This window comes from Silurus aristotelis, assembly GCF_946808225.1.
Source record: "Silurus aristotelis genome assembly, chromosome: 17".
In the NCBI taxonomy this organism is placed as follows: Eukaryota; Metazoa; Chordata; class Actinopteri; order Siluriformes; family Siluridae; genus Silurus; species Silurus aristotelis.
Window position 1 is genome coordinate 9,383,446 of NC_139590.1, and position 27,235 is coordinate 9,410,680.

Sequence of the window (27,235 nt, forward strand, 5' to 3'; positions counted from 1 at the left end):
TAGATGTGGTGCAGATGAACCGATGCAACGTGTGTCATGCCTTCCCACCACTGAAACCGATATGAATATTTGAACGGATGTATTTGGTTTGTATTGTTTTTCAGCTCTGCTAGATTGAACCAGAGTCAAGTGGAATTGAGTTCCACTTCTTTGAGTTTTTCTGGCCAAGTAGATTAATTGCCACAATGTAAAAGAAAAATAAATAAATAAATAAAATCAAAATTCAGCACTACATTCCTGAATTATTTCTGATTATTTATACTATTTAGAAAATGTAGTGATGATTAGAACAGGTGTGCTTGGCTGAAACCCACCGCTTCTGGCAGCAGTGTGAAAGTCTGGCAAATGGATATTGCACAATGCTGGCTTTAATAACACATAGCAACGCTGGCTTTAATAACAAAACCCCAACACCGTCTGCTGCAGAGAGCTTTACACATGTAACAGATGCAGCATGGATTCCTGCTTCAGTTTGGCTCCTTTTTAAACTATTTGGATGTAATAGTAACAATCAGAACAGGTGTACTAGGATGACATTTTGGAAACTATAAAAGTTTGGAAACTGTTTAGAAAAAAAATGAATTTAATAACAGAAGCAACACAGTTAAGTTGAAAGCTTCACACACACACACACACACACACACACACACACACACACACACACACACACACACACACACACACACAGAATCGTGCTTTAAATTGACCAGATTCAAGATCGATTGTAAAATATTTATTGCCTCTGTGGCTTTTTAATTACTTTAATAGCATGGATTAATGCTTTATTCAAATGATTTGCTTTGAATTTGCCTGTTTTAATTCAGTCAACTAAGGCCAGTGATGTTTATCTCTGCAATATCCGCAGTGTGTTATGAAGTATTAAAGACGCAATAAAAGCCAAATTCACGCTAGTCAATAGCAATGGCGGTCTGTACAGCGCTTTCATGGCTGCTGAGAGTAGAGAAAATCTCATCCATGTCCCTATTTCAGTCAAATGTCTCTGCGTCTCAAGGGTCTGGAGATACCCATAACCTTTTTGACATGCACCAGTGTGCTAAACGAACAAATGTTAATTAAAGTGATGCAATTAACACCCTTGATGATTGGTAGCATGGCTTTGATCGGTGTCATGCTTCTGCTTGATTTGCCAAGGAGTTCAGAGGCCATTGGATATGACACACCAAGCTGGTCTTCAAGCCTTCAAGACAAGGGGATATCACTATTTACTTTCATTACATCTGTGCAGTGAGCTGATCTGGAAGTAATAAGGCAGTCTATGAGTTTTAATAAATAGCCAATACATTCCTCTGGGAGGCCTGGAGATCATTGTGGGAAGCAAGATGACAAGAAGACAAGGAGATGAAAGAGAGAGGAAATGTTCGACAAGCGCACGTATGCTCACAGACAGGTAACTATGTCAGAGATAACAATCCATCAACCAAAGAAGCATGGTGGAAAATTGCAGGAACAGAGGAGTGATGTGTGGGGTGCCAAGGCAAAGTGGAGGAAAAGAAGCCATGGACAGATAGACAGAAGACGTGCTGCATCAGAGTTAAAGATGTTATTAAAATGAAACTGAGAGATTGCTCACTCTGGAGAACGCTGCTTACCATCATGTCACTGACCACGGAAAGAGATGGAAAAGAAGGCAGAGACCGGGGGGGAAAAGAGAAAGAAAGGAAATTAAACAGAGGAGGGGTTTAGAAACTGGTTATCCTGAATCCATGTCTTCACACATGTATCGTTAGGCATCATTAGAGCAAATTATATAGAGAGAAAGACAGATGCTGCTGCCTGGTGCTTATGAGGCACAGCACAATGTTGCTGCTACATGCTTCCTGGATCAGGGATAAATCTCACACGCTTCCTTGCAACACACACACACACACACACACACACACACACACACACACACACACACACACACACACACACACACACACACACACACACACACACACACAGTTAAAATGCAGTCATAAGCAGAGACAGTAGGAAGCTGGACAGAATCTTAATGCGCACAGAGATATTCATTGAGGTTGACACAACAAATGCACACTGTCCGGAAGGATATTGGAAGAATGCCAGTGAATTGAAGTGTCCAGGAAAAAATAAGAGGAAACGTGTGGAAGTGGCAGAGGGGGAAAAATGGGGGAGAAATGCAGAAGATGAGTGCGCAGAGAACTGGGAATTAGTAGCAGCAGCTCAGAAAATAAAATGCGATGCAGCCTTGCGCATGTTCTCACTCAGCATTTTGCCTTAACTCAACTTCTCAGTTCTTACAGACTGCTGTTCACTTCATCTTCATTTTCTTCTTCTTAATCTTCTTCTTCTCCTGCTATCATCCTCTACTGACACACAACCTCTCTTTACCTCCTGTTATACCTCTTCTTACAGTTTTAGAAATGTATCTACCATCTGATACACATTTACTCCTCCATCTCTGCCTCGTCCCCACTCTCTCCATCGCTCTGCCTCTCCTCTACCCCCCCCTCCTTCTCCTTTCTCTCTCTGTCTCTCATGCTCTCTTTCTCATTCTCTCACACCACCTGTTAGTGCAGACCTGTAAGCTTTGGAATCCACTTGTTTTATGAGGGACTCTTTTATACTCACGCAATCGGAGGTAAGTGAAGGAATCCTTCTAATTAGTCCCTTTCTCTGAAAACTTCCTGTGCTTCCTGGGCTTTGGATAGAGATAAATATATATGTCTTTCATTTGTTTCAATTATTATTTTTCATCTCCTCTTTTTGTTTTTCATGGTGTTTTGGCTTCCTTTATGCATTTACAATTTTCTTGTAATTGGTGTCATTGTAATGGATTGTTTAAGAATTGTTCCAATAGAGTTCTCTTCTTCTTTTACTCTCTCTTTATATACAGCTGTCTCCTCCTCTTTATGGCATCTCTTTACAACCCTTATTTATCTCAACCATATTTCTTTCTGTATAATTAAGTAACTATAGTGGAACTGAAATTGAAAGAGTAAAGAATATTTATAGGGCAATAATGGTCTTAATGCCATGTTGTTACCTGAGAACTCTTACTTAATATATTAAGTACTAAATGGGTGTTTTTTTACGATTTTGCCACTTCAAGAACGTGCTGCAATCTCTAGCTTCTAGCCAAATGAGTTTCTATTGAACTTTACTGCTTCTATCTCTGTCTTTCTCTTCATATTGCTCTATTTTCTCCCTGTTGCTGGCTTTCTGCTTTTCATCAGAGCCAAGAAGGATATTCTAAAAAAAGGAAGGAGAAGTAGGGGTGACAGTAAGAATGATGAGCCAATGTACACGTGTCTTTGGGGTATTGTGCGTAAACTCGGGTGTTAGAAAGAACAGTGATATATGCTTAAGTAGCATTGCAATACATAAACTGATGCAGACAGCAGCAGGAGTGGTGGTGTTGGTGGGGGGCGTGGGGGGGGGGGGGGGGTTTGTAAAGATCTTAAAAAAAAAAAAATCAACACATAAACAGACAAAACCTATAGAAACAATATTATAGATCCACCATGGAGGAAAGGTAAGAGGATAGATATGAATATGCTGATCTTTCAGCAGAGATAATTGCAGCAGAAGTGTCTGAAAAGCCAACACCTTGGATTTTAAACAAATTCTGGGCCACTCGTATCCATCTTAAATAGCTCAAGCTCCGACAGGTACTTTTATATGTAGTCAAATGTCTTGGAAAGGAAGACTGAATTAAAACACCTGTGATCAATTTGGGCACAGAATGATTTTAAATGAACTCAGACAGACTGAGCAATATACCCTGGAATTATTCAGGCTGGAACGAATCACTAGCTGAAATAAGAATTACATGTTATGTTGATCCCATTGCATTTCATGATGATGTATTTGTTAAGTATCGAGGCTTGAGTGGATGTGATTTGCAGTTTTGGCAAGCTTCGACATGCTGCCCAGTCCTCACAGGCACTCGGAGTGCTTCCCAATACAGCTAGATTCCCCCACACTGCCAACCACCATAATGAACACTGCTGACCACCTACTGTCATTACTACACACACACATGCACATGCACAAACACAAACACACACTTCTTTCTTCTGCCATCCCTCACACTCATGTGCTCAGCGATATCCCTCTAACGTCCTATTTCATCACTTGCTGTGATCCACTCTCAGCTAGACTGACACTCATTCAATTAGTCCCACACAAACACACACATGCTCACACACACCCATACACAATGATTTGACAGAGCTAGCAGCTATAAAGCAGTGGTGCTGTCAGCTCCAAGCTCAATCAGCAGAAGGGGTTACTGCAGTCAGTTCAAGCACACAAGCACACTTGGACGCAGTGTGTGTGTGTGTGTGTGTGTGTGTGTGTGTGTGTGTGTGTGTGTGTGTGTGTGTGTGCGTGTGCGTGTGCGTGTGTGTGTGTGTGTGTGTGTGTTCCTGTGTGTTCCTGTGTGTTGACTCCTTTTACACACACTTTTAGTCTTTCATGATGTGGTAAATAAAGTATTGTGAAATTGAAACTATATACTGTACTAATGCGCATTGCATGTCCAATCCACTCATTTTGCCGTTTACACGATTAAAAATTAGGAGAGATACATTGAAGATTTCTGGTCCAGAAATGCAACCCATCATACTAAGGAAACTTTACTAAAAGATAAACCTTGAGTTTATCAGAAGATTGCCTTCTTCTGTAACAGCGTCATGTCTGTCATGTAAGTGATTCAAATTGTGTATATAACCAAACAATATGACATGAAAGGTGTTATAGTTAAATAAATTGCACCATTATGATGCTGGCGTGGATTCATATTTTTGCAAATGGTGTTTTCTTTCTCTTGCACCCTAGCAAATTGATAAAGATGATAATTTATAGTTAAATTTCATGCTACATGTTATTTCCTTTTATGGCTTAAATAATAGCAATTATAAACAGATGTTGCTAATGATAAACAGTTGTTGAACAGTTGACAGAAACCCTCAAACAAACAAACAAACCAAAAAATACCCACAAGAAACTAGTGTGGAAACAAGGGCACATGCAGGCTCACTTTACTCTCTTGAAATTGTATCCCTTCCACTGCTCAACTAAACAGAGAACCCTTGTTATCAAAACTCAGCCCAGGTGTATGATCCTAATGGTTCACTTTCTCTGGATCCACCCTCTATTCATCAACCAGTGTTTGGCCATGCCTGCACTTCCATAACTAGAAATTGCAAGTCAAGGTTCCCTGTGTATAACATCTTCTCATAGAGGAAATATTATTGACTGTAACATGATGCTAACACTGAAGACTTTGTTAAATAGTTCATCATTATTATTATTATTATTATTATTATTATTATTATTATTATTATTATTATTATTTTTTTTTTTTTTTAATGTTTTATTTATTTATTTATGTATTTATTATTAAACAATATAGAACCATTCATGATTTAAATATGCTGTTTGCTAAGTTTGCATATAGATTTATTTATATGCACTTGACCATAATATTTGTGTGGCTTTTTGAACATCCCATTCCACATTTAGTCCCAATTTGCTGTTATAATAAACTTCACTCTTTTGGGGAGATCCTTTAGATTTTGGTGTGCACTTGTAGAGATTTATGCTCATTCAGCCATAAGGGTGTTAGTAAAGTCAGGTACTGATGTAATGTGAGGAGGTCTGGGGTGCACTCAGCGTTCAAAATTAACCCAAATGTGTTCAGTAGGCAAACCTTCCACTCCAACCCATGTAAACCATATGTTCATTTAGATATGGTTATCTAACCATGTGTACAGAGGCATTGTCATCGTGCAGCAGGTTTGGGATTAATTCTAGCACATTCAAAGCATTCTATATATTTGTGTATCTCTAAAAATTAGTGTTAACAATTGGGTTGTAACCGCATATAGCTGAAAAAGTCAGGTTCCTCTATTCAGGTTTCTGTTTATATTTTTTTATGAACCAGAAATGATCTTTGCTCTCCCCACACCACTCAGAACAGAGCTCTGTGATGTTTTATTAAAATGCTATTCACAAGGTAAAAATTTTTTTTTAAGAGAGAATGTATAAAAATGACTGTTGTTACAGGGGAGGCAGAAACCTGCTGCAAAAATGTAAAAAACAGTTCAGTAAATATTAAATTATTTAATCCCTAAGTCATGACAACCCCAGTTTTCAATCAGTTATATTCATAGCAGTTGAGTTTGCTTTGAATTATAGCCTGACAGTCTCTTTAGAAATCATCATGTCAATCAAGATCAACATTATTCATGACAGCTCCATTTTCCAAATGTAATAAAATGTTAAATAATTACTGTTGTAAAGGATTTACAGTTTTGTTCAATTACTATGAAATACAAATACGAAAAACACACAAAAAAAAAAATATATACAGTGTGTTTTGGGAGATTATATTACAATAAAACATGATTGCAATGTGGTATAGTGCTGAGAAGGACATTTGATATCAGACATGTAAGGTGCAATAATCCTGGGCAAATTTATAATCTTGTTTGCATTTATGTGCCATGATGGCATTAGCCGTGCTGGCTGTGTCTCTGTATTCTCTTTTCTTGTTATAATGATGAGCAGCATGTCACAGCCACCAGATGTGACACATGTCAAAGTCAGGATGTAAAACTGACGTACAGGACAGATTGACTTGTGTGCGTGTATATGTGTGTGTGTGTGTGTGTGTGTGTGGGTGCGTGCGTGCTTATGTGTATACCTAAGGCTAGTTGGGGGCTAATCTGTCTCACAGTGACATACCTTTTTTCATTCCTTTTCACCTATTATTGATTGTAGTATAAACCAGAATAAAATTAATGCTTGCTTTTTAGAAAGCAGTATTTGCTATACAAGCTGTTTCTCCTCTTGTGTGGGCTGTGATGGTGACAGTTAATAAAATAAAGGCTTAAGTTCTATGCTGTTTCCCCCTACTCACTAAATTAGGACTTTAGCTGGATAAATCACTGTGCTGTAATGTATATGTGACAAATAAAGGCTATTCTATTCTGGCTATTCCATTATTATTAAATCCCCCAGTAAAGCTCACTTTTCTCCCTTTGCTTGCCTTTCTGGAAATAGACGTTAGCGGCAGAATAAAGTCTAAACTTTTAAACAATTATATTATAACTTTCTTATATTCTGCTTAAAAAAATCTAAATAATAATAATAATATAATATTATTATTATTGTTGTTATTATTATTATTATTATTATTATTATTATTAGAGAAGTTTTAGTAGTAATATTAATAGTAGCAACTGTTATGTTAGTAGTAACAGTAATACTATTAGTTTTAATGGGATTAAATAAATCCAAAATTAATATCTCTCATTATCTTTTGTCTATCTTATCCACTCAGCTCTATGACGGTGCGTAAAGGTAAAAAACTTACCATCTCCATCCAGGAACACATGGCCATAGACGTCTGCCCGGGCCCGATCCGACCAATCAGACAGATCTCTGCCTACTTTCCCCGTCTCTCCCCGACCGGTGACTCTATCTCTCCACACCCTGCTGCCTGTCCAGTGGCCCTTAGCCCTGGGCTTGGGGCTTCTGGAGCAGGGGGCAGCAGCACACTCCTCTCTCCACTGCAAGCCGGGGCCAGGGGAGGTGGTGGAACATTGTCATTGTCCAGTAGTGTGGACACATCAGTGGACATCAACAGTTCTGACAGTGATGACTGCAGTAAGCGTTCATTCCACCTATTGGTTTTAGTTCTCGCTATATTGTACACTTTGGCTCTGTACATGGAAATAATACAATCACACCAGCTAACAATTAAGAGTTAAAAGTATGAAGTGCTTTAATGCAAAAGGGGCAAAGAACGACTGCAGTGGGATGGTTTAATAGATAATGTCCTCTGCTGCCTTACATCCTTTAAAAGGATGTAAAATGTCAAACCAATGTGGCAGAAAATAATCCTTAATGCTGCAGGAGCAGTACTGCTTTGTGTTATGTTTCATGGGTGGATGTGGTCGATGAATCATAATCATAGAAACCAGATACATAACTGGACTTTATGTAGGTGCAGGGTGTGATGCTGGGTTAAACTGAGAGTTTCCCACACATTTGTTATACACACGTTCAGTGAGGTCCAGCATAATCACATTACATAAATACAGTGTGTAATAGTGTGTTCTAATTTGCATGAATATTGCACACATGCTGTTTGTGCTATATATGTACTGTATATACAAGATATATATATAAATATATAAATTAATTATGTGTGAAATCTGCGCTGTTTCCTATTTACACATGAGATTTTAGCACTATTGTCCTACATCTAGTAAACATTAAAATTGAACCCTTACGAGAAAATAAATCAAGAACCGTGACGTCGGAGCGACGTGGGGCCGCCTTCCCGTGGGCTCACCACCTGCAGGAGGGACCGTAAGGGCCTGGTGCTGAGAGGATTGGGCAGCAGTCGAAGGCGAGGGCCTTGACAGCCCGATCCCCGGACACGGAGAAGTGTCTGGGGAATCTGCTGAGACTGCTGCCCCCGCGACCCGAATTACGGATAAGCGGGAGAAGATGAATGAATGAATTCATATTTTTGAAAACAGTATTACCTGTTACCTGTTATGGCCTATGTGTGGATCATAATAAAAATAGATGATTAATGAGCGTTTTTATTCCAGAGGTGCTTAAAGTTGATTGCTGTAGCTTGACAAATTGCACTGTGAATAGTTTAATCTTTCCATGTGTATGCTAATATGATCATTTTTCCATTATGGTATAGCTGCTCTCGGGACATTAGAGTTTGAATTGCGGTATGAGAAAGCCACCAGCTCCCTTCACTGCACAATCCTTAGAGCCAAGGTTTGCACTTTTCCAACAGTTTAATTTATTAAAAGATAAGGCTATGTTATAAAAGATGTCCCATTGAAGAAATAATCACTAGTTTAGTGACAATATGTCAGTGATCATATGCTCATATGCATACTTATAGAATAGATAGAATGATAGAATGCATATTTTTAATTATTATTAAAAACAGACATAACACTTTTTAGTCATGTTGTGCCAAAAACTTTTATGAGAAGCAATAATGCTCACTCACTTTTGTCTAGGGTTTGAAGCCTATGGATTTCAACGGACTGTCAGATCCATATGTTAAGATTCATCTCCTGCCTGGAGCGAGTAAGGTGGGTCAGTTGAAACCACAGTGCAGGCACTGAATTATCACATCCATAATTCATAAGTTTCCTATGTATATTATAACCATACATATGAAAAAATTTAAGTACAAAACTTTTACACAAAGCAAAAAATGAGGAAACACAAATATTTTTTCCAATAGTGGAAACACTGCAAATGCTATTATTAAAATCATTATTTGCTTGAGGGTTTTCATGTTAATATTTGCTAATACCTTGTAAGGCCAGCATTAAGACAGCATTTTAATGATTCTCTTTTTTTTTTTTTTTGTAATTATTATTAATGAAAATTTTGGATTGTTGGCTTGAAGCAGAATATAGCCAAGTTTATGAAATATCTTGAATTCATAACATTTTTAATTAAGATACATTTTCATTTTATCTATTCAAATACCTTTTGGAGCTTGATTATATATTTAATGTTTTTATTTGAATTATTAAATTAGCCCCTTTATTGTTTCTCATTAGGCTAACAAGTTGAAAACCAAAACTGTACGGAACTCTCTAAATCCGGTCTGGAATGAGACGCTAACCTACATTGGAATTACGGAAGAAGACATGCACAGAAAGACTCTGAGGTAGTTTGTGTGTGTGTGTGTGTGTGTGTGTGTGTGTGTGTGTGTGTGTGTGTGTGTGTGTGTGTGTGTGTGTGTGTGTGTGTGTGTGTGTGTGTCTGTGAGAGGAAAATGTAGGTGTGTGTGGGGGTTTGTGAATTGAGCAGCTTATAGAAGTCAATTCTAAAAATCCTTCAGGGAGTGTCTTTTCTGCCATGAATACCCGTATGCCAGTCGCCCACACATCCTTCCCTGGGTACATCTCTGTGGCAGCAATATTTCAGCTTTCAGACTGTTTTCTAGAACGCTGTACACTTCTGAATGTTAAGGATACATTTTTGCTGTTTTTCTGAAGTCGTTTGCTTGTGACAGCATATGTGTAACTGACTATATTTAACTTTAGGGAACAGAAAGAAATTCTCATTCCTAAAGCAACTATGTGATTAACCTTAGATTAATACAGTACTGTGAAATATTATAACACAACTTAATCAAATACAATTATATAGAATCTGCATATGTGCAGATACTTTATTTTCTGCATATATCAGACACCCTTATCTGGAAATTATTTATACAAGTGAGAAATTGAGGTTTGAGGGCCCAGCTTCTTTGCCTAAGGGCTCAACTGTTGCAGCTTGGTGGAACTGAGATTTCAACCCACAATCTTCTCATCCAAAGTCCAACACCTTAACTACTCAGGTACTAAGGGTTCCTTTATTGATTTAGGTGCAAACATACAAAATATAGGAGGACTGTAGAAGCCAACAACAACCACTAAGAGAGAAAAGAGATATAGTTTAAGATGAATATAAGTGTATATCATTTATATAATTAAGCAGAAATGTGATTTAGGCACAAACATTTCATATAACATGAAACATTGAGGAGTCGTGGCTGGAATCATAGATATGATCAATAATCCTGACATTAAGAAGCATCTCAATGCCAAATATTTCTGTCTGAGTCTCCTTGTCTGGAATCTGCTGCTGAGATGTAAAGCCATGTAGTAAACACAGGTGCAAATAGATATTGCTTATTGTTCAGCATGGCCACACAAATTCTCATTAATAATACATGCTTAAATTCTTTGCTCTCACAGAAACCTTGCAGATCTGCAAATTATTTTGTTGTAATTTTATAAACAATTGTAAAAGTGCTGCAACAATATTATTATTAAGTATTCATGCTGTCTTTAGGACATCACACGTTTCAATCCTGAAAATTCTGTGTCCTGGGAGCGAAAGGAACAAAGTTAGTCGTTCCAACTGGGTGGGAGGGACTGCATACAATTTCTTGTTTGTCAGATTTTTTTCAGTGAAGTGACACTAACCAGTCAGGAGAATCTGAGCTCATGTATGTGTAAAAGTGTAGACAGCTATTTTTTTTCTTTTAAGCTAATAAGCGTGTTGGCTTGGAAATATTTGGTGACCAAATGGAAATATTTGCTGACCAAACTGGGGAGATAATTAAGTATAAAACGTATTATCAGCACAAATATGCAGGTCTGAACATGTCAAGGTAAGTGGTGAACATGCACATGAGTGGATACCTTAGACCAAAGAAAATGTTTCTCACAATATTTCATAACATGTAAATTCTTTCCCTTATAAGGCTAGTTCAATCATAATAAAACCTATTTCATATTTTAGCAGCAGGGGATTACTTCTATGTCATCACTTCCTAACAACAACTCATTCTCTCTACTCATCTGTAACAAAATTTTTCACATTACACATTCTCCCAAGATCTTCTTTTTGGTTGCCACTTTGTGCCGCCGGCAAATCCCCACCGCCCCCTTCATTTCAGATATACACTCCTCCCTAGACACTCATCACTGTCTCTCCCAGGCTGAAGAGAACGGAGCAGGCTCATCACTGTTTCATATGCCTTCTGAAAAATTGCACAATGAGTAACATTAGTGCAATCTACAATGACAATGATAAAAAAATTATCCATTATGAAAAAGAAACATTTCATTAAGTGTTCAGACTAGTTCTTTTGCATGTTTTTTTTTTTTTTGCCTGATTGTGGAATTTTATCTCAGCGTCAATTTTGCATGCATCTTGTACATCTCTTTCTATCATTTATCTGATGCGTAATAAGGGTGCCCACCCATATCCCCCCCACCCTTTTACACTACCATACCTCTAATAGACATAACAGAAACAGTATCAGCAAATGCTATATGCTAAAATTCATTTATAAACGAATAAATAGGATTGTTCAATTCATCATTCTTACTCTAATTGTCAGAACTGAGACAATTCTTTCTTTTAAAAGCCTCTCAAAATATTACTTACTGTTTAGAGGGGGATTTTGGATTTCATGGTGTGGATTTAATTTGTACAATGTTATTTTGTAGGTTCGGGCATTCTGAGATGCTTTTCTGCTGGATGTAAAGGGCTCTTATTTGAATTAGTTTTGGTTACCTGTCAGCTTCTGGTCATTATCCTTGGACATCTTTTAATAACAAAGTGTTTCACACAGAATTCTTTTTGTTTTTGCAGTGTAAACTGCACATGTTTACTGTTTCCCTAAACACCTACCAAATAACATTATCTTTACTGATATAAATATTACAGAAACAGCTTACAAAAGGTGAAAAATGGAACTACCAGGGTGCCATTATAAATCAACCAAACACTACTTTCCCCAGACAATAAAAAAGCAAATAAACATAAAAAACAGAAACTTGTCATATTTTATTCATGATATTTTGTGTGTGTGTGTGTGTGTGTGTGTGTGTGTGTGTGTGTGTGTGTGTGTGTGTGTGTGTGTGTGAAGGCCAGAGGTTTCGTTCAAGCTGCACCTGTTGCAAAAGTCAGCAGGATGGTTCTCTTAACTCTCTCAGGAGTGAGCTGATAACTGAAATCCTGTTGCTTAAAATGAAAATATTATTTACTTTACACTAGACCCAGTTTTACTCTGTGAAAAGTACCTACATGCCTTAAATGCTTTCTATCTCAACGTTTTTCCTTATTCCTGGTGGTGTGAAGGCAGAAAAGAGCACAAAGAAAAGTTATTTAACTGTTTATCTCTGACGCCGAATAGCTGAAACTGAGTCTTAGCTCCACTCATGCGTGAAGCCCTTTGAACGTGAGGTGCGAGTGCATGGGGGCAGGACATTTAAATAAAAAAGCTGTCAACGCTGAGAATATCATTCTAATCCCAGTCATAAATATACATTTCTGTCAGGAGCAATTCCGTCATGCCTTATTTTTGTCTCTCTCTCTCTCTCTCTCTCTCTCTCTCTCTCTCTCTCTCTCTCTCTCTCTCTCTCTCTCTCTCTCTCTCTCTCTCTCTCTCTCACTCTCTATTTCTTTATCTCTCTTACCCTGTATTCTGCTAATCTCTCACTTTGCCACTGTTTAGCTCTCACTTATTTTCCATAAAAAATAAGCTGTGCCCACTTCTTCTTTCCTTTAGACTTGTAAACACACACACATATCCTTCTTCCCCCTTACTTTCTCTGCTCTTTTGTCTCTCCTATAATCTTGTTCAGGTTATCAGTGTGCGATGAGGACAAGCTGACTCACAATGAATTTATTGGTGAGTCGCGGGTGGCTCTGAGACGTGTGAAACCAGACCAGACTAAACACTTCTACACCTGCCTAGAGCATCCACCACCTGTAAGCACACACACACACACACACACACACACACACACACACACACACACACACACACACACACACACACACACACACACACACACACATAGACATAAACATACACAGGCAGGCACTTTGAAAGTACTCCTGGAAAAAGTGTGATAAACATTTCAAGGATTGTTTTTAACCTCTAACTCTTTCTACCTTTCTTTCAGCTTCCCTCTCCGACAGCAATGGGAGCAGCCTTGCGAGGGATCTCCTGTTACCTCAGAGAGGTACTCAACCTCAGCCATCTCTTCCATTTTTTATTTTAACCCCCCCCCCCCCCCCCAACACACACACACTTTAACTATCATTAAATCCATCTGTTTCCAGCACTGACATTTTCCGAGCTTGAATACATATCAGGCTTAAATAAACCAATTATTGTCTGCATATTTAATGCATTTTTCATTGCGATCTTTAATGCTTTCACATTGGGATCAAAGTGAATTAGTACTCCGAATAAGAATGGTGTGTACATTGTAATATGTGAGGAGAAGAATAAAATCCATTTTTCATCCTCACATTTCCTGGAGTACTCTTGAAGTCAAACATGTCGCTAAAAGAAATAGCAATTTCTTGACGATTCAATGAACTGGGTGATTAAAAAACCTGATACACGTAAGACTTTGAAATGAAAAATTAGGGCTGTGAATCTCCCTGTTTCAGACAAAACAATACACATGTCTATTATATTTTTTATTTATTTATTTACTTTTCACAAAAGACATTGTCTCAAAGCAGCTTTACAGAATTTAACAGTTAAGGTGAATGATGTGTATTTATCCCTGATGAGCAGCCATGGCGACTGTGGCAAGGAAAAACTCCCTTAGATGATATGAGGAATAAACCTTGAAAAAAACCAGACTCAAAAGGGGAACTCATCCTCATTTGGGTGACATCAACAGTGTGATTATAAATCTTTAAACAATACAGAACACTGAAGAGTGAGAACTAACATAAGCATTGGAGTGTAAGATTATGAGTAATGTTCTTTCTACAGTCTTATACAGTTATTTGAGAATATGGAACCAGGAGCTACTGAGCAACTCATCACCAACACAAGATCCAACACCATCTTATCAATGCCAGAGCCTTTTAACACTCAAAGAGGTCCAATGTTCAAACTCCACATGAAGTGGGATCCAAATGTTGGTGGTATGTCTCTAGATGGTTCGAGATGTTTGTGGGTCAGCATCTACTTCTTTAAATGTCCACAATCTTCATGAGGTGGGACGTGACTGGGGCTGGTGCAACCTCAGGATGCCTCAGGATGAGTAGAGAAAGAGATGCAGTAGAGAGGAATTAGTGTAGCTGCTGTTCATAATATTAACAAGCACAAGTTGATAATGTGCATGTGATCAAATGTTCTGGAGCACATGGTTATGATATGTGATGTGTGTTATGTGTAGGCCATGCTAAAAAACTGGGCGAGTGTGTCCCAAACACTGTCAGAAAGACTATTCCAAAGGTTTAGGAGCTAAATGTGTGGATGCTCTACCATATTTAGTGGACTTTGCTATTCTAGGAATTACTCAGAGTTTTGAGATCTCAAAGAGTGTGACGGATTGAACCGTGTTAGAAAACTGGAAAGATACATGGGAGCCAAATCATTTAGTGTTTTTAAGTAAGCAGCAGTAGTTTGTAGTCAATTTGAAACTTAACAGGTAGCCAGTGTAGGGATGATAAGATTGGTAGCTTGTTTATTAATGATGCAGGACAACCACCAAATATTGCATTACAGTAGTCCAGTCTAAAGTCATGAATGCATGGACAAGCTTCTCTGCATCAGATATAGAAAACATGTTTCTTAACTTAGCAATATTTCTAAGGTGGAAGAAGGCTGTTTTAACTTCTAGGTCTTTTACTGTTGAACTAGTAGTTACAAAACATCCTTCTAAATGCAAGTTGAAATGCTGGAGCTTCTGTGTACTGGTTTTTGGGCCGATGAGCAAAATATCTGTCTTATCAGAATTTATTAATATAAAGTTATGTCATCCAATCTTTTAATTGTTTTACACACTCAGTTATCAGAGCCAATTAAACTGAATCGTCCGGTTTCGATTAGATATATATTGTTGGGTGTCATCAGCATAACAGTGGAAGCTTATCCCGTGCCTGCTAATAATATTTCCCAAAGGGAAGCATGTATATGCAGGGGTCCTAGAACTGAACCTTGTAGAACCCCATAATTATATGTACTGTATAATTCCCTACACAAACAGCACAGTAAAACGAGTAAAGATTGACTATTGCAATTCAAATGCAGTTTGATTCTGCACTGACAAGTGGTGTTTTCTTTCCTTATTAACTTCAATAGAGAGGAAAGATACAGATGATGGTGAGGGAATGGTTATTTATAGATGCTATAACGTAAGTGTTTAATGGATGTTACACAACACAAACTCACAAAAAAGCATGATGTGTCATTCTTTCATCCCACCACCTTGTTTCCATAGAAAACATGAACACTCTGAAACAGTTTGCAGGGTTGTCTTTTACCTTCTGGCTCTGAAAAAAAGTTGAGCTCTATGAATTTAGCTCTCTCTCCCATGAGCTGTAACATGGACCAGAAAGAAATGCATCAATTTCTGACACCAGTATTAGTTTTTGATGTCTTTCCTGTATGACTCTACCAACTTGGCTTGTAAATCAATACAGCCAGGTTGTAAACTGCTTGTAGTCAGATTGTAAAAGAGGAGTAACATCCAGTGGCAGATGATGATGATGATGATGATAATGATAATGATGATGGTGACAACTAGGTGAGAAGAAATAAAAAAAATTAAGTTCAAGTCCCAGACTTGTTGAAGAACACAGAAACAGCAATATGAAAGTAAGAGAAAACATGAAATATAACATCATTTCCTTTTTTTCGGTACCTCTAATAAAATGATGAACACGGCCGATAAGAGGAAAACCTTATGACCTTGCTCAAAGATTTGAAATTACAGCACAGCTGGACAGAATGACAACAACATCAAAAAGCACAGAGGGTTCAGAGGGCAAAATGGGGAAAAACTGAGGAGTGGCTCAGCCAGAGAGTCAGAAAAAGGACTCATTTTTAAAAAAAAAATCCAATTATTTGAAATCTTTAAAAGAATTTTCTTAAAAGTGAACAAAATAACATTTCACATTGATTTGAAAACAGTTGGAATGGAGTTCACAGAATGTTGTAATGTAGAGATAAATAATGATGGCCAAGCAATTAGCGTTAGCCTGGATTTGCAATGAAAGAGCGGTTCATGTAAAAATGCTAATCTGATCTTAATACAGACTTTTTGCAAACTCCAGAAGAGGAGTATATATATATATATATATATATATATATATATATATATATATATATATAGATAGATAGATAGATAGATAGATAGAGAGAGAGAGAGAGAGAGAGAGAGAGAGAGAGAGAGAGAGAGAGAGAGAGAGAGAGAGAGAGAGAGAGAGATGAATGTAGAATCATCATTGGACAACTCATTCCCAGAAGGAGGAAAACTGGTTGTGACAAGTACAAAGTTGCAGCACTCCAAGAAGGAAGACAACAAGTGAGAGTGACACAGAGGGAGAGCAAGAGGTGGACTTAAAATGCAAAGTGGAGACCGAGAATGGCAGAAAAACTTGGCAGAGTTAAGTAATTAGAGAGAAAAGTTGTCAATAAGCAAAGAAAAGAAAACCAAGAGGCGAAATGCTAGTAGGTGGATGTTTCACATGGCCACCGGATTACAGCTGAGCACTGTTGCTATTTATCAAAAACTCCTGATTTGGCACCTAGTAGATGCTCAGAATCTGATAGGAACTGATGACTGATCCTGTGCCATCTGTGTGCTAATCACATGCATCTGAATATGAAAGATATGTCTCTCTCGCTCTCTCCGTGTGTGTGCGTCCTCACACCTGTTTACCAGCTCGTTACACCTCCTCATTATCATCAGCGAATTGAAGGTCATTAGTCTTTCGTAAAAAGTCAAAATGTATCGAGACAAATCTAATGAGACATTTAATGACATTTAGCGAGAAGCTGTAGGAACGCTGTAAAGCAAAATAGCTTATTTAAATTAAAAAAATATATTTCCAATTAAAGATACATTATATGGTCAAAAGTTTGTGAACATCTGACCATCGCATCCATACATAACACCCCCCCCCCCCCCAACACACACACTACTGCTGCCACAAAATTCTAAACACACAATTGTCCAGCTATAGTTTTACCAATTTGATCATAGTTGAACTAATGCTCATTTGTCTGAATGAACAAATACCTACAACCAGGCTATAGAATCTGGTTTAAAGCTCTCCCAGAATAGTGGAGGTAACTATAAGAGCAAAGGAAGACCAAATAAAATGAAATGTTCAGAAAATACATATGTGCGTAACAATCAGGTGCCTTATTCATGCATACTACAACAATGCTATAGACCATGTTAATAAATATTCATGTTTTTATATGTGATTTTTGAGGGGGTTTCTTAAGAATATATTTTATTTAAAAAAGTTCCTGTAAATATCTTCCACAAACCACTACATAGTTCTCAGTAATTGCAAAGAGATTTGCTAATGTGGTTTAAGATTTAAAAGTCCATTGTGGTGCTTAATGCTGAAATGTTATGGAGGCAGCCATCTGGAATAATTGGAATCTGCATTGAAGGTTGTGTTCTTTCAAAAGAGAGTCATACAACAAGATATTATAGGGCTTTTGTATTAAGTGTTTGCTAAACACAAATTTACAGAAGTCCAGAAAGGCCATAAGTTGCTTATTTATATATTTATAGTATGTTGTGAGCTTAAGATAGAAAAGGTATGTTTGCATGATTAGTGCATTATAGATGAGTGCATTCATTTTCAGTTTAACTCAAGACTTACACAAGTGTAAATACTTGGCACAGTGCTAATATTACCACCTTACAGCTCCGAAGTTCTGCATTCAATTAATATTCTTTTTTAACTTGAGCTCAGGTTACCATCTGTTAGCTTGCCATCTTTGTGTACGTATGAATTTCCTTTAGGTTCTCTGGGTTTGCTTCCTCCTCTAAAAACGCAAGTAAAAGAGCTTACTGAAGATCTGTAAATGAATTTTTGTGCAAGGAGTTGCAACTGTACTGAATTTGATCACATATTAGTAAGGAATAATCTACTGCTAGGTGCATTACACATTTTTAATGCACAATACAAAGGTGAATAACCTCCTTAAGCCATGCAGCATGCATTAAAATCACATAGCATCTCGCTGTGGATTATTCTGCTTATACAATGGTCATCTGCCAGCATTCACCACTGAAGCATTAACGTTAAAAAGCTTTCATTGATATTCACAGGGCAAAATGTGTTAGATCTAGAATTGTCCCTGCTTGAATTTATACAAAGAGAGAGAGAGAGAGAGAGAGAGAGAGAGAGAGAGAGAGAGAGAGAGAGAGAGAGAGAGAGATTTTGTCTGAATTATGTACCACATCTTTACTTATAATTGTGTTAATTACTTGTGCGGGTTTTTTTTTTTTTTTTTTGGTTACGTTTTTAATTTTAACATTAATCTCTACAGTCAACAAACTCAACTTGTTCTTTGACCCAGTTACCAAAATTTACCATATTCAAGTTAAATAGCATGCAAAAACATCCATATGTTTACAATAACGGTCTCATACTCTATGCAAGTGTAATCGTATGTTTCTAATGTTTTCAATGTGCTCAACAGTTGGTATTCACACCTTCCAGACAATCAGAATAAAGTATTCAGACTGACCATGGTATAACCAGCTATAGAATACTTACTAGATGACTTGATGCAGTTAGTGATTAGCTACACCCTTTATTTCTGTAGCCCATCAGGCTTCTTTAATGAGATTTCTGGCCATATTGCAATATAATATTATATATTATGTTATTAAATACATTTATTTTATTTTATCCATCCCCAGATTGTTTCGAATGTTTTTTTTGTGTGTGTGTGTGTGTGTGTGTGTATGTGTGTGTGTGTGTGTGTGTGTGTGTGTGTGTGTGTGTGTGTGTGTGTGTGAGAGAGAGAGAGAGAGAGAGAGAGAGAGAGAGAGAGAGAGAGAGAGAGAGAGATTTGTTTTTTTATTTATATGAAAGGTGTGCATGATAAGGTGACTCTGTCTCTCATTATTCAGCTGGCTATTTGTGTCTGTCCCCAGCCTGAAACATTAACGAAGCTTCTAGACAGGTCTGGCAGAGACCAGTCTTACACACACACACACACACACACACACACACACACACACACACACACACACACACACACACACACACACACACACACAGAGAATGACACACACAATGACACAGACATATGGAAGATCTAACCAGGATGTTGGACAGCAGTAGCTGTCGTGAGTGACAGACGGGTGAAGTCAACATCAACTATGTCGCTTGATAAGACTTACCGTCTATAATTAAACAAATCATCGTCTGACAAAATGACTAAAAGAAAGAAATAATGAGAGGCAACAAGTCGGCAAGAGCCAGTGAGTGTGTTTGGGGGATGTTAGAATTATTTATTCCTTTTCTCTTTCTCTTTCTCTTTCTCTCTCTCTCTCTCTCTCTCTCTTTTTCTTTCTCTTTCTCTCTCTCTCTCTCTCTCTCTCTCTCTCTCTCTCTCTCTCTCTCTGTTTGTCTTTTTCTCTGGACCTTGTGTGCACAGAGCCAATGACAGATTTGTAAGGCGACGCCAAAATAACAAGACAGGAACAAGGTGAAAAAGACAGCCTCAAGATAAAACCCTTGTCAAACCATGCCTTTAACTCTTCAGTTTTCACTATGGACAGCTGTGCCACTAGGTTCTTTAAAAAAAAGTAGTGCTGTTTTTATTGCATAGAGAAATCTAAAAATGTGTGTTATAAAAAAAAAATAAAAAATACTATGCAGGATCAGTCGACCCCTCAAACCCACTTTGTTGGATCAGTTCCTCTCAGACTCCGGGCTAATTAAGCAAAACACAGAGGTTTTAAACTCTGTGTTCAAATGGGCTTTTGAATAAAGCTCAGCCAAGCTTTAATGATGAGTGTGTATGTGTGTGTGTGTGTGTGTGTGCGTGCTTATCTGTGTAAAAGCATTATAGTGGTTGAAATTACAGGCTGCAGAGGTCCCAGCATTAGAGACTGCAACCGGTAGTCACAAGCACATTCAAAACAATGGTACATTTAATAAAATTTAACTAGTATGCAGGTGTTAACTGGTAAATTTAGATGTTTGCAGCCTAAATGAAAACATTAGCAGTCAAGAACAGGGAAATACCTATGGTTCTTTAATTCAGGTCAAATGGCACCTGAATGTGTTTTTAAAAAATATTCCATTGATGTCTGTATCAAGACTGTGAGGTTGGGAATGATTCAAATAACTCTGGTACAAGATTCACTAATTCTTTAGAGCAATTGAAACCAAATAACCTGCAAAACGGAATCCAATATTGAGATGCAAAGTTAATGCCAAACTGCGACTTAATCGAATGATTCATAATGCAGCATGCATACAAACCTCTGGTAATGCCTTAGCACAGGTAAAATATAACAAATCCCTTTTTTCATAATATGAACATTATCTATTTTAATTTTAAACTGAATTGAATCCTTTAAATGATGTTTTATGATTCTTTCCTTATTGTTAATGAAGGTTATTGGGTAGTACATGGGGTAGTAAGAATTATTCATAGTTTACCAGCAGAAGCCCACTGTAGGTACATTTGAATGTTTCCATATTTCTGAAAATAAGCAAAGCTAAACTAAAACATATTTAGAAATATGTCAGACAGAAGCTAAATTAAAGCACACTACAGTTATAGTCCATATCGCTATGCTAAATAGCTATTCAATAACACGAGCAAACCCTGATATGTATTTACAGTGTAAGAAACGTAAATTTAGCCCAGGCATTTTGGAAACTGGCTCATGATCTTTGCTGACCGCCAAGCAAGAAATTTGAGATAATCAAACTAAAAATTCAACTAAATTGCATATTCGCATGTATTTTTTTTTTTTGGAGGAAAATGTAATAGTTCTGTGTTTTTTTGCAGTATATGTTTCAAAGTGTATTACTGACCGAAAAATTGTTGTCCAGCATTGAGTCAGTGACATCTGTTGTCTGCCAAACCTACAGCATACTGTATTTAAATGGAACAGTCTTCAGTTAAAGCAAGTTCTTGTTGTTAATATACTTTAGTCCATGTCTGGATTTCCCCCCTCTCCCAAGCATCCTGATTGTAATCTATAGGGTCCTTCTATGGACTGGATTTTATTATGATATAGATATTAATGCTATGCCACCCTTTTCTTAGCTTTGTTTCAGCACTGTGTTGGATGTATTAGTCTTATCCAATAAATCAATGACTGTTGGTCAGCCCTTTGGAGATAATGCCTTTAATTTCCTATTTCTCACAGTCTTGGCTAGATGGTTTTAATAATATCGATTACCTAGACATAAGGCAAGGTTGTGTGTGTTTGTGTGTGTGTGTGTGTGTGTGTGTTTGTGTGTGTGTGTGTGTGTGTGTGTGTGTGTGTGTGTGTGTGTGTGTGCGCGCGTGTGTAAAAATTTATTTTATTTCTCCACCCCTGTTCATGGCACCGTACCAGAAACAAGACTAATTATGAGTAACACCAGATGGATGCAGACTTAATCTACATCATAAACACTGAGCTTACAATGTAAAAGTCTTTATTCCGTTTGACTTTCACCCACTTATACACCCTGGTTAGGCATAACAATAAGCATACAGCAGAACAGCATTTACAGGACATGTTGTAACATCTATTAATTTCTGGATCTTCTTTGATTTTATCACTTGATGTTCCAAACCAAGCCTATTGAAAGGACAAGAATATGATTAGGCTATGATTAGAATATGATCAAGGCTGGCTTCTGTGGTCTATGAATACTGTTTTTCCACATTTTTTTTCTGTTGCAGAATTGAAAAGTAAATCTGTATCAAGCAAGGTCTCTTCTTGGAAATAGAAAAAGAGACTGCAGGAACTCTGAAAGGATTTCAGAGACATTCAGAACTAACTGTTGCTGAGAAGAGTCACTTACACAATTAAATCAAGCATGAAAAAAAAAAAAAAAATACTTCTCCAGCTTGATCAAGGAGCTTAGCATCAACTGCAAATTCAACCTACAGATTAAATGCCCTTTAGTATTATACATTATTGAAGAGTTATTATACTGTATCGAACATCTCTTACCTCATGTAATCAATATGTTTGTGGCAATTGTTGTTTTTCTGCCTTAACAGTAAAAAATAAAAAACTCTTTCTTGAAAAGAAGTGTGGCTCCTAAGACAAGTCTGGAATAGTTCAACTCAATCATTTTGATATTAAGTTCTTCTAGTCATGCCTGTCTTTACCATTGATCTTTAAACCTTTTCTAGCATGTCTATTTGTATTGAATTTCAGTCCATCACTTTTATAAGCCATTTATTTCCACTGCTATAAATCAGCTGTCATCAGGCTTTTATTTAAAAAAATCAATTCAGATTAGCTACGTCTCCAATGAGCCATTTTGGGGTTGAAAAAGGAAGAAATGAGCCTCAGTGACTGAATATCGTTCCATAAGTAATCCTAATTAAAAATCTCCGTCAACTTCTGGGCTCATCACACAATTGTTTCATTTTGAAATGACCTCAGAGATCACAGAGACTAAAGCAATTGTACTTCATTACTATACTCATTATTTGTGAGGTATTCCTACTTTACTTGGATGTTGTTGTAATTCAATACTTGTGCTTAAATTTTCCTTTAAAGGAAGACCTTTAAATGAAGACCTTTAAAGGACTTCATATCTTCTCTTAAGGTATCTTCTCTCATCCAGCAACTGACTATTTACAATACATAAGTCATTTGCAGACGTACTGTATATTATACAGTACATCTGTGAGTTTTATTTATATGTCAGTTTAAAGCAGCCAATCCTGTTCTTACCTATAGAAAAAAAAATATGAATAAATTCAAAATGAGAATAAATCTGCTTATGCAATGTACTCAAAATAACCACAGGACACTGTTAACATGTTACATTTGAATAGTTTTATAGATACCGTTTATAGATTTATAGTTTAACTGTTTGCCTGTTTATACTTTATATTATCCTATTTCTAATATTTTTGTTTTGTTTTAGTTGATTTACAAGACAAAGGTGACTACATATCAAAAGATTTTATATATATATATATATATATATATATATATATATATATATATATATATATATATATATATATATATATATATATATATGCAGTTTCCCTCGTAAGGTCTGACATTCTCCTTGTATGGAAAAATAGAGCAGAATACTTCAACCTCACTTAAAACTGCTGGTCTATTGCACTGATGTGTTTAATTCATTACAGAGCTCATTATCAGTCACCTCCGGTTTCACAGCTTCCTGAACACGCCAACATTTTTTTCATATTGCGCTTGCACGGTAGGATAGAAGGAAGACCTTGTGGCAAGAAAAGTTGCATGTGTTCTGGGAATAAAATTAATTAAATAGAATTTTATTTCATTTATTAATTTGGTCCACATGTGTCCAGGTTCATGTGGTTCAGGTTCATTTTTATGTTATAGCTAATTATTCTCAAGCACCTGGTGTGTCACTACTGACACTGGTGATTAACTGGTGCCCTTTTGGGGCTTCACTGCATGTGACCACTCTGAATTCTCCACCTCTCAAATGCCTCCTCTGCACTTTCTGTTTCCTTTTACTTTTTCCGCAGTGGGAGTATGAGCAGTTGCACAGCCTGGAGGAAAGAGGCCGTCTGTTACTGTCGCTCCAGTTCGTGCCTCCGTCTGTAGAGGGAACTATAGAGACCCGACGAGGAGGTCTGTGCGTCGGTGTTCAGAGATGTGCTCACCTCGCTGCCATGGATGTCAATGGCTTCTCTGATCCCTATGTCAAAACGTGAGAGGACAGTGTGTCGGTGTAAGGCATGGCTGGTGTGGGTGGATGATTTAATCAGCATTTCATTTTCCTGAATAACAAGAAAACATTTCAGCTTAAGTACTTCAGCTATGGTCAAAAGATTATACAAAACCAGTCATTGGGCAAACAGATGAGTGTACGAGACTGAATAACAACTGGGAAACCAGAGAAATTGTTCGGTTCATGTACCCATGTTTTCTTTACATAGTTCTAACCTCTCCCACATCATGTTTTAAAATAAATATACCTTCCTCAGGCAAAATGGCAAGGGAATCAACAAACCTCCCACCCACACATGTCCATGTCATTTCAACTCTGTCTCTCTTTCAAACACACACACACAAATGTTGGCTTTGATCATGGTAGGGATTGAGAGAATGTGTGTGTACAGTAGCTGTGTTGTTTGGGGTTGGGGGTGGGGGTGGGTTTAGTGAGAGTTAACAGCAGTGAATAAAGCAAATCAAATTTTTATAGAAGCCAGTGGGACACAGGCAGAAAAGCAGAAAAGCAAATAGCTATGTGTACTTCAATCGATATATATGCGTGTGTATTTGTGTGAGCGTAAGTGAAGTGTGACTGTCCTTCGATTACCCTTCCACTTTTTTGTGTCTATGCTTATCTTTCTCATTCTCCCACTCTTTTACTACTGCAGATATCTAAAGCCTGATGTTCAAAAGAAATCGAAACATAAAACGGCCGTGATTAAAAAGACCCTTAACCCAGAATTTAATGAGGTACTGACCTTATGATATCCATTGCAGATTATTTATGTTTATGCATGTGCATGGGGGCCTGGCTTTCCATCATATTAAAAGAATGAAAGTTAAGTGTTAATGACAACCTAGACTGGTCTGTCATTTCTTTTCTTTTCATTCATCCTATACTGTTTGCTTTAATGTGAGTGTGTATGCATGTGAGTGGGTGACTGGCAGACTAAGTGGCACTTTTCCATTCTCTCAGTAGTCCCCAATACTAGTCTTCTTCTTGTGAAGAGGACCACGGCTGCGGGCTTATGAAAGCGTTCAGTGATACTAAAAGCCACCAGCAAAAACACTGATTCCACAGCATGCTGAATCGGAATTCCGACTGTGTTGTTTTTAAATGCTCAATTTGATCATTTCCCTCCTGCTTTTTCCTCTACAGGAGTTCTTTTATGAGATCCCTCTGACTGAACTGGTCAGTAAGACGCTGGAGGTGACTGTATGGGACTATGACCTGGGTCGATCCAATGACTTTATAGGTGAGAACAAAGATGGTGTATGTGGTATTGATCTATCAAGACATGCCACTGTGTTATTCAGATGTTACTCCTGAATCCATGCTGTTTCTTGCTCCCCCCCCCCACACACACACATATAATTCTAACACAGTATGCCTATATTATTGCAAATAAGAACATCAATTTTAAGTGTAGAATTGCTTTGATATTTGTCATAATAAATGATACACAAAGGCAAACCATGTATATAAGTACAATCTAATGGAAATCTCTGTGTGGTGGCAGGTGGAGTGTGTCTGAGCTGTCACTCACAAGGAGATGCTCTACGCCATTGGATGGACTGTCTGAGGAATAAGGGGCAGAGGGTGGAGCGATGGCATGTTCTGACCAATGAACTCCCTCAAAGCTCCTGCCAAGAGTGAGGATCTTACAGGGGATGTCAGTGCTAAGTTACTGCTGCATGGCGTTAAAGACGAACCCTCAGAGTGCGTTCGAGCACTTCCAACTTTGTGCACTATATGCTGTATGAGCTTATCATATATACATTGTCAATGCATGATCGATATTCATGACAGGCACAAATACTGTATTACTTGAATACACCTTGCTTGTTACCAGAAGACATTGAGGGATGGACTGTCAGTCAGTTGCCTTTTGATTCTATGTTACTTGCTGGACCTTACCTGTCAGTCCCTTCTTATCACTGCTGCACGTTTTATACACATTTTGTAACAATGAAGACGAATTTGAATCCTTTCCAAATCCCATGTAGCATATCCTTCTTATTGACCAGGAGAGACATGCACTACATTAAAAGCCTGTAGAGAAACAAGCAAGGTGCTTGCAGTAAAATCAACATCACACTTTACCCAGGAAGCTTATAAAGGGTCAAGTTGCTTACTAATGTCTGTGAACAATGAATGTAACAATTGGACATCGGGACTGTTACTCATAAATCATCACAGAAGCGATAAGAACTGGAGAGAGTGGAATCCAGTCCTAAATTAGCCTTCCTTCTTTCAGAACCCTTGTAAATACTGGCACTCTTATACAAACACCACTATCTATCTGTTTTGTAGCATGAGGAAATGTTTACAGCATTATAAAGCATGCCACAACAATGTTTTTCCAGGGCTGTAATTCCTGTCATTTTGAAGTTCCCATTTGCTAATGTTATTTATATGTTTTCTTTTCAGAAACGCTCTGATATTCAAAACTAATTAATTTCTTAAAAGTTTTGGATTGATTTAAATTGCTCTGGTCTGCATGCCCGATGGTGTGTGTGTGTGTGTGTGTGTGTGTGTGTGTGTGTGTGTGTGTGTGTGTGTGTGTGTGTGTGTGTGTTTATATAAGTATGTTATTTGACTATTTATTGAGTGTTGTACTTTGGAAAATTTGTGATTACTAAATTTGTATTAAGTGTACAATTTGGAAATACAAACAAATGCATTGCTCAAAGGCTGCGCCTCATTTCTTTGCATCGAAAGAACGTCAAGCTGTATCATTTCGTTTAGAAAAATTCAGTGTACCTCAAGTAAAGCGCTTATAATTTTTGTTTCCATTTAGGGCACTGAGCTGTGCTAGCAAAACAGTTGAATTCATACAGATTGTATATAAAACTCAGGAGATTGGCAGTAGTCGCTGAGATTAGGATAGGCTATGAGAAATCATTTATAGTATAAGATTACTATTCCACTGTATATAATTGGTCATGAAAATTTCTGCTGTGCTTGTACTTAGATAACCAATTAT

The 27,235-nt window shown here is 37.5% G+C and overlaps 1 protein-coding gene across 1 annotated transcript; it reads left to right on the plus strand.

Annotated features, from left to right (window-relative positions):
• Positions 1 to 1,990: 1,990 nt before the first annotated feature.
• On the plus strand, positions 1,991 to 26,941 carry doc2a (double C2-like domains, alpha). The gene is made up of 11 exons (XM_083567099.1): positions 1,991 to 2,623; positions 7,334 to 7,659; positions 8,717 to 8,796; positions 9,048 to 9,122; positions 9,603 to 9,712; positions 13,194 to 13,320; positions 13,518 to 13,577; positions 24,059 to 24,243; positions 24,917 to 24,998; positions 25,408 to 25,504; positions 25,769 to 26,941. The coding sequence occupies exons 2-11, from the start codon at positions 7,338 to 7,340 to the stop codon at positions 25,903 to 25,905; spliced, it is 1,275 nt and encodes a 424-aa protein (XP_083423225.1). The 5' UTR covers positions 1,991 to 2,623; positions 7,334 to 7,337; the 3' UTR covers positions 25,906 to 26,941.
• The last annotated feature ends 294 nt before the right edge of the window (positions 26,942 to 27,235 follow it).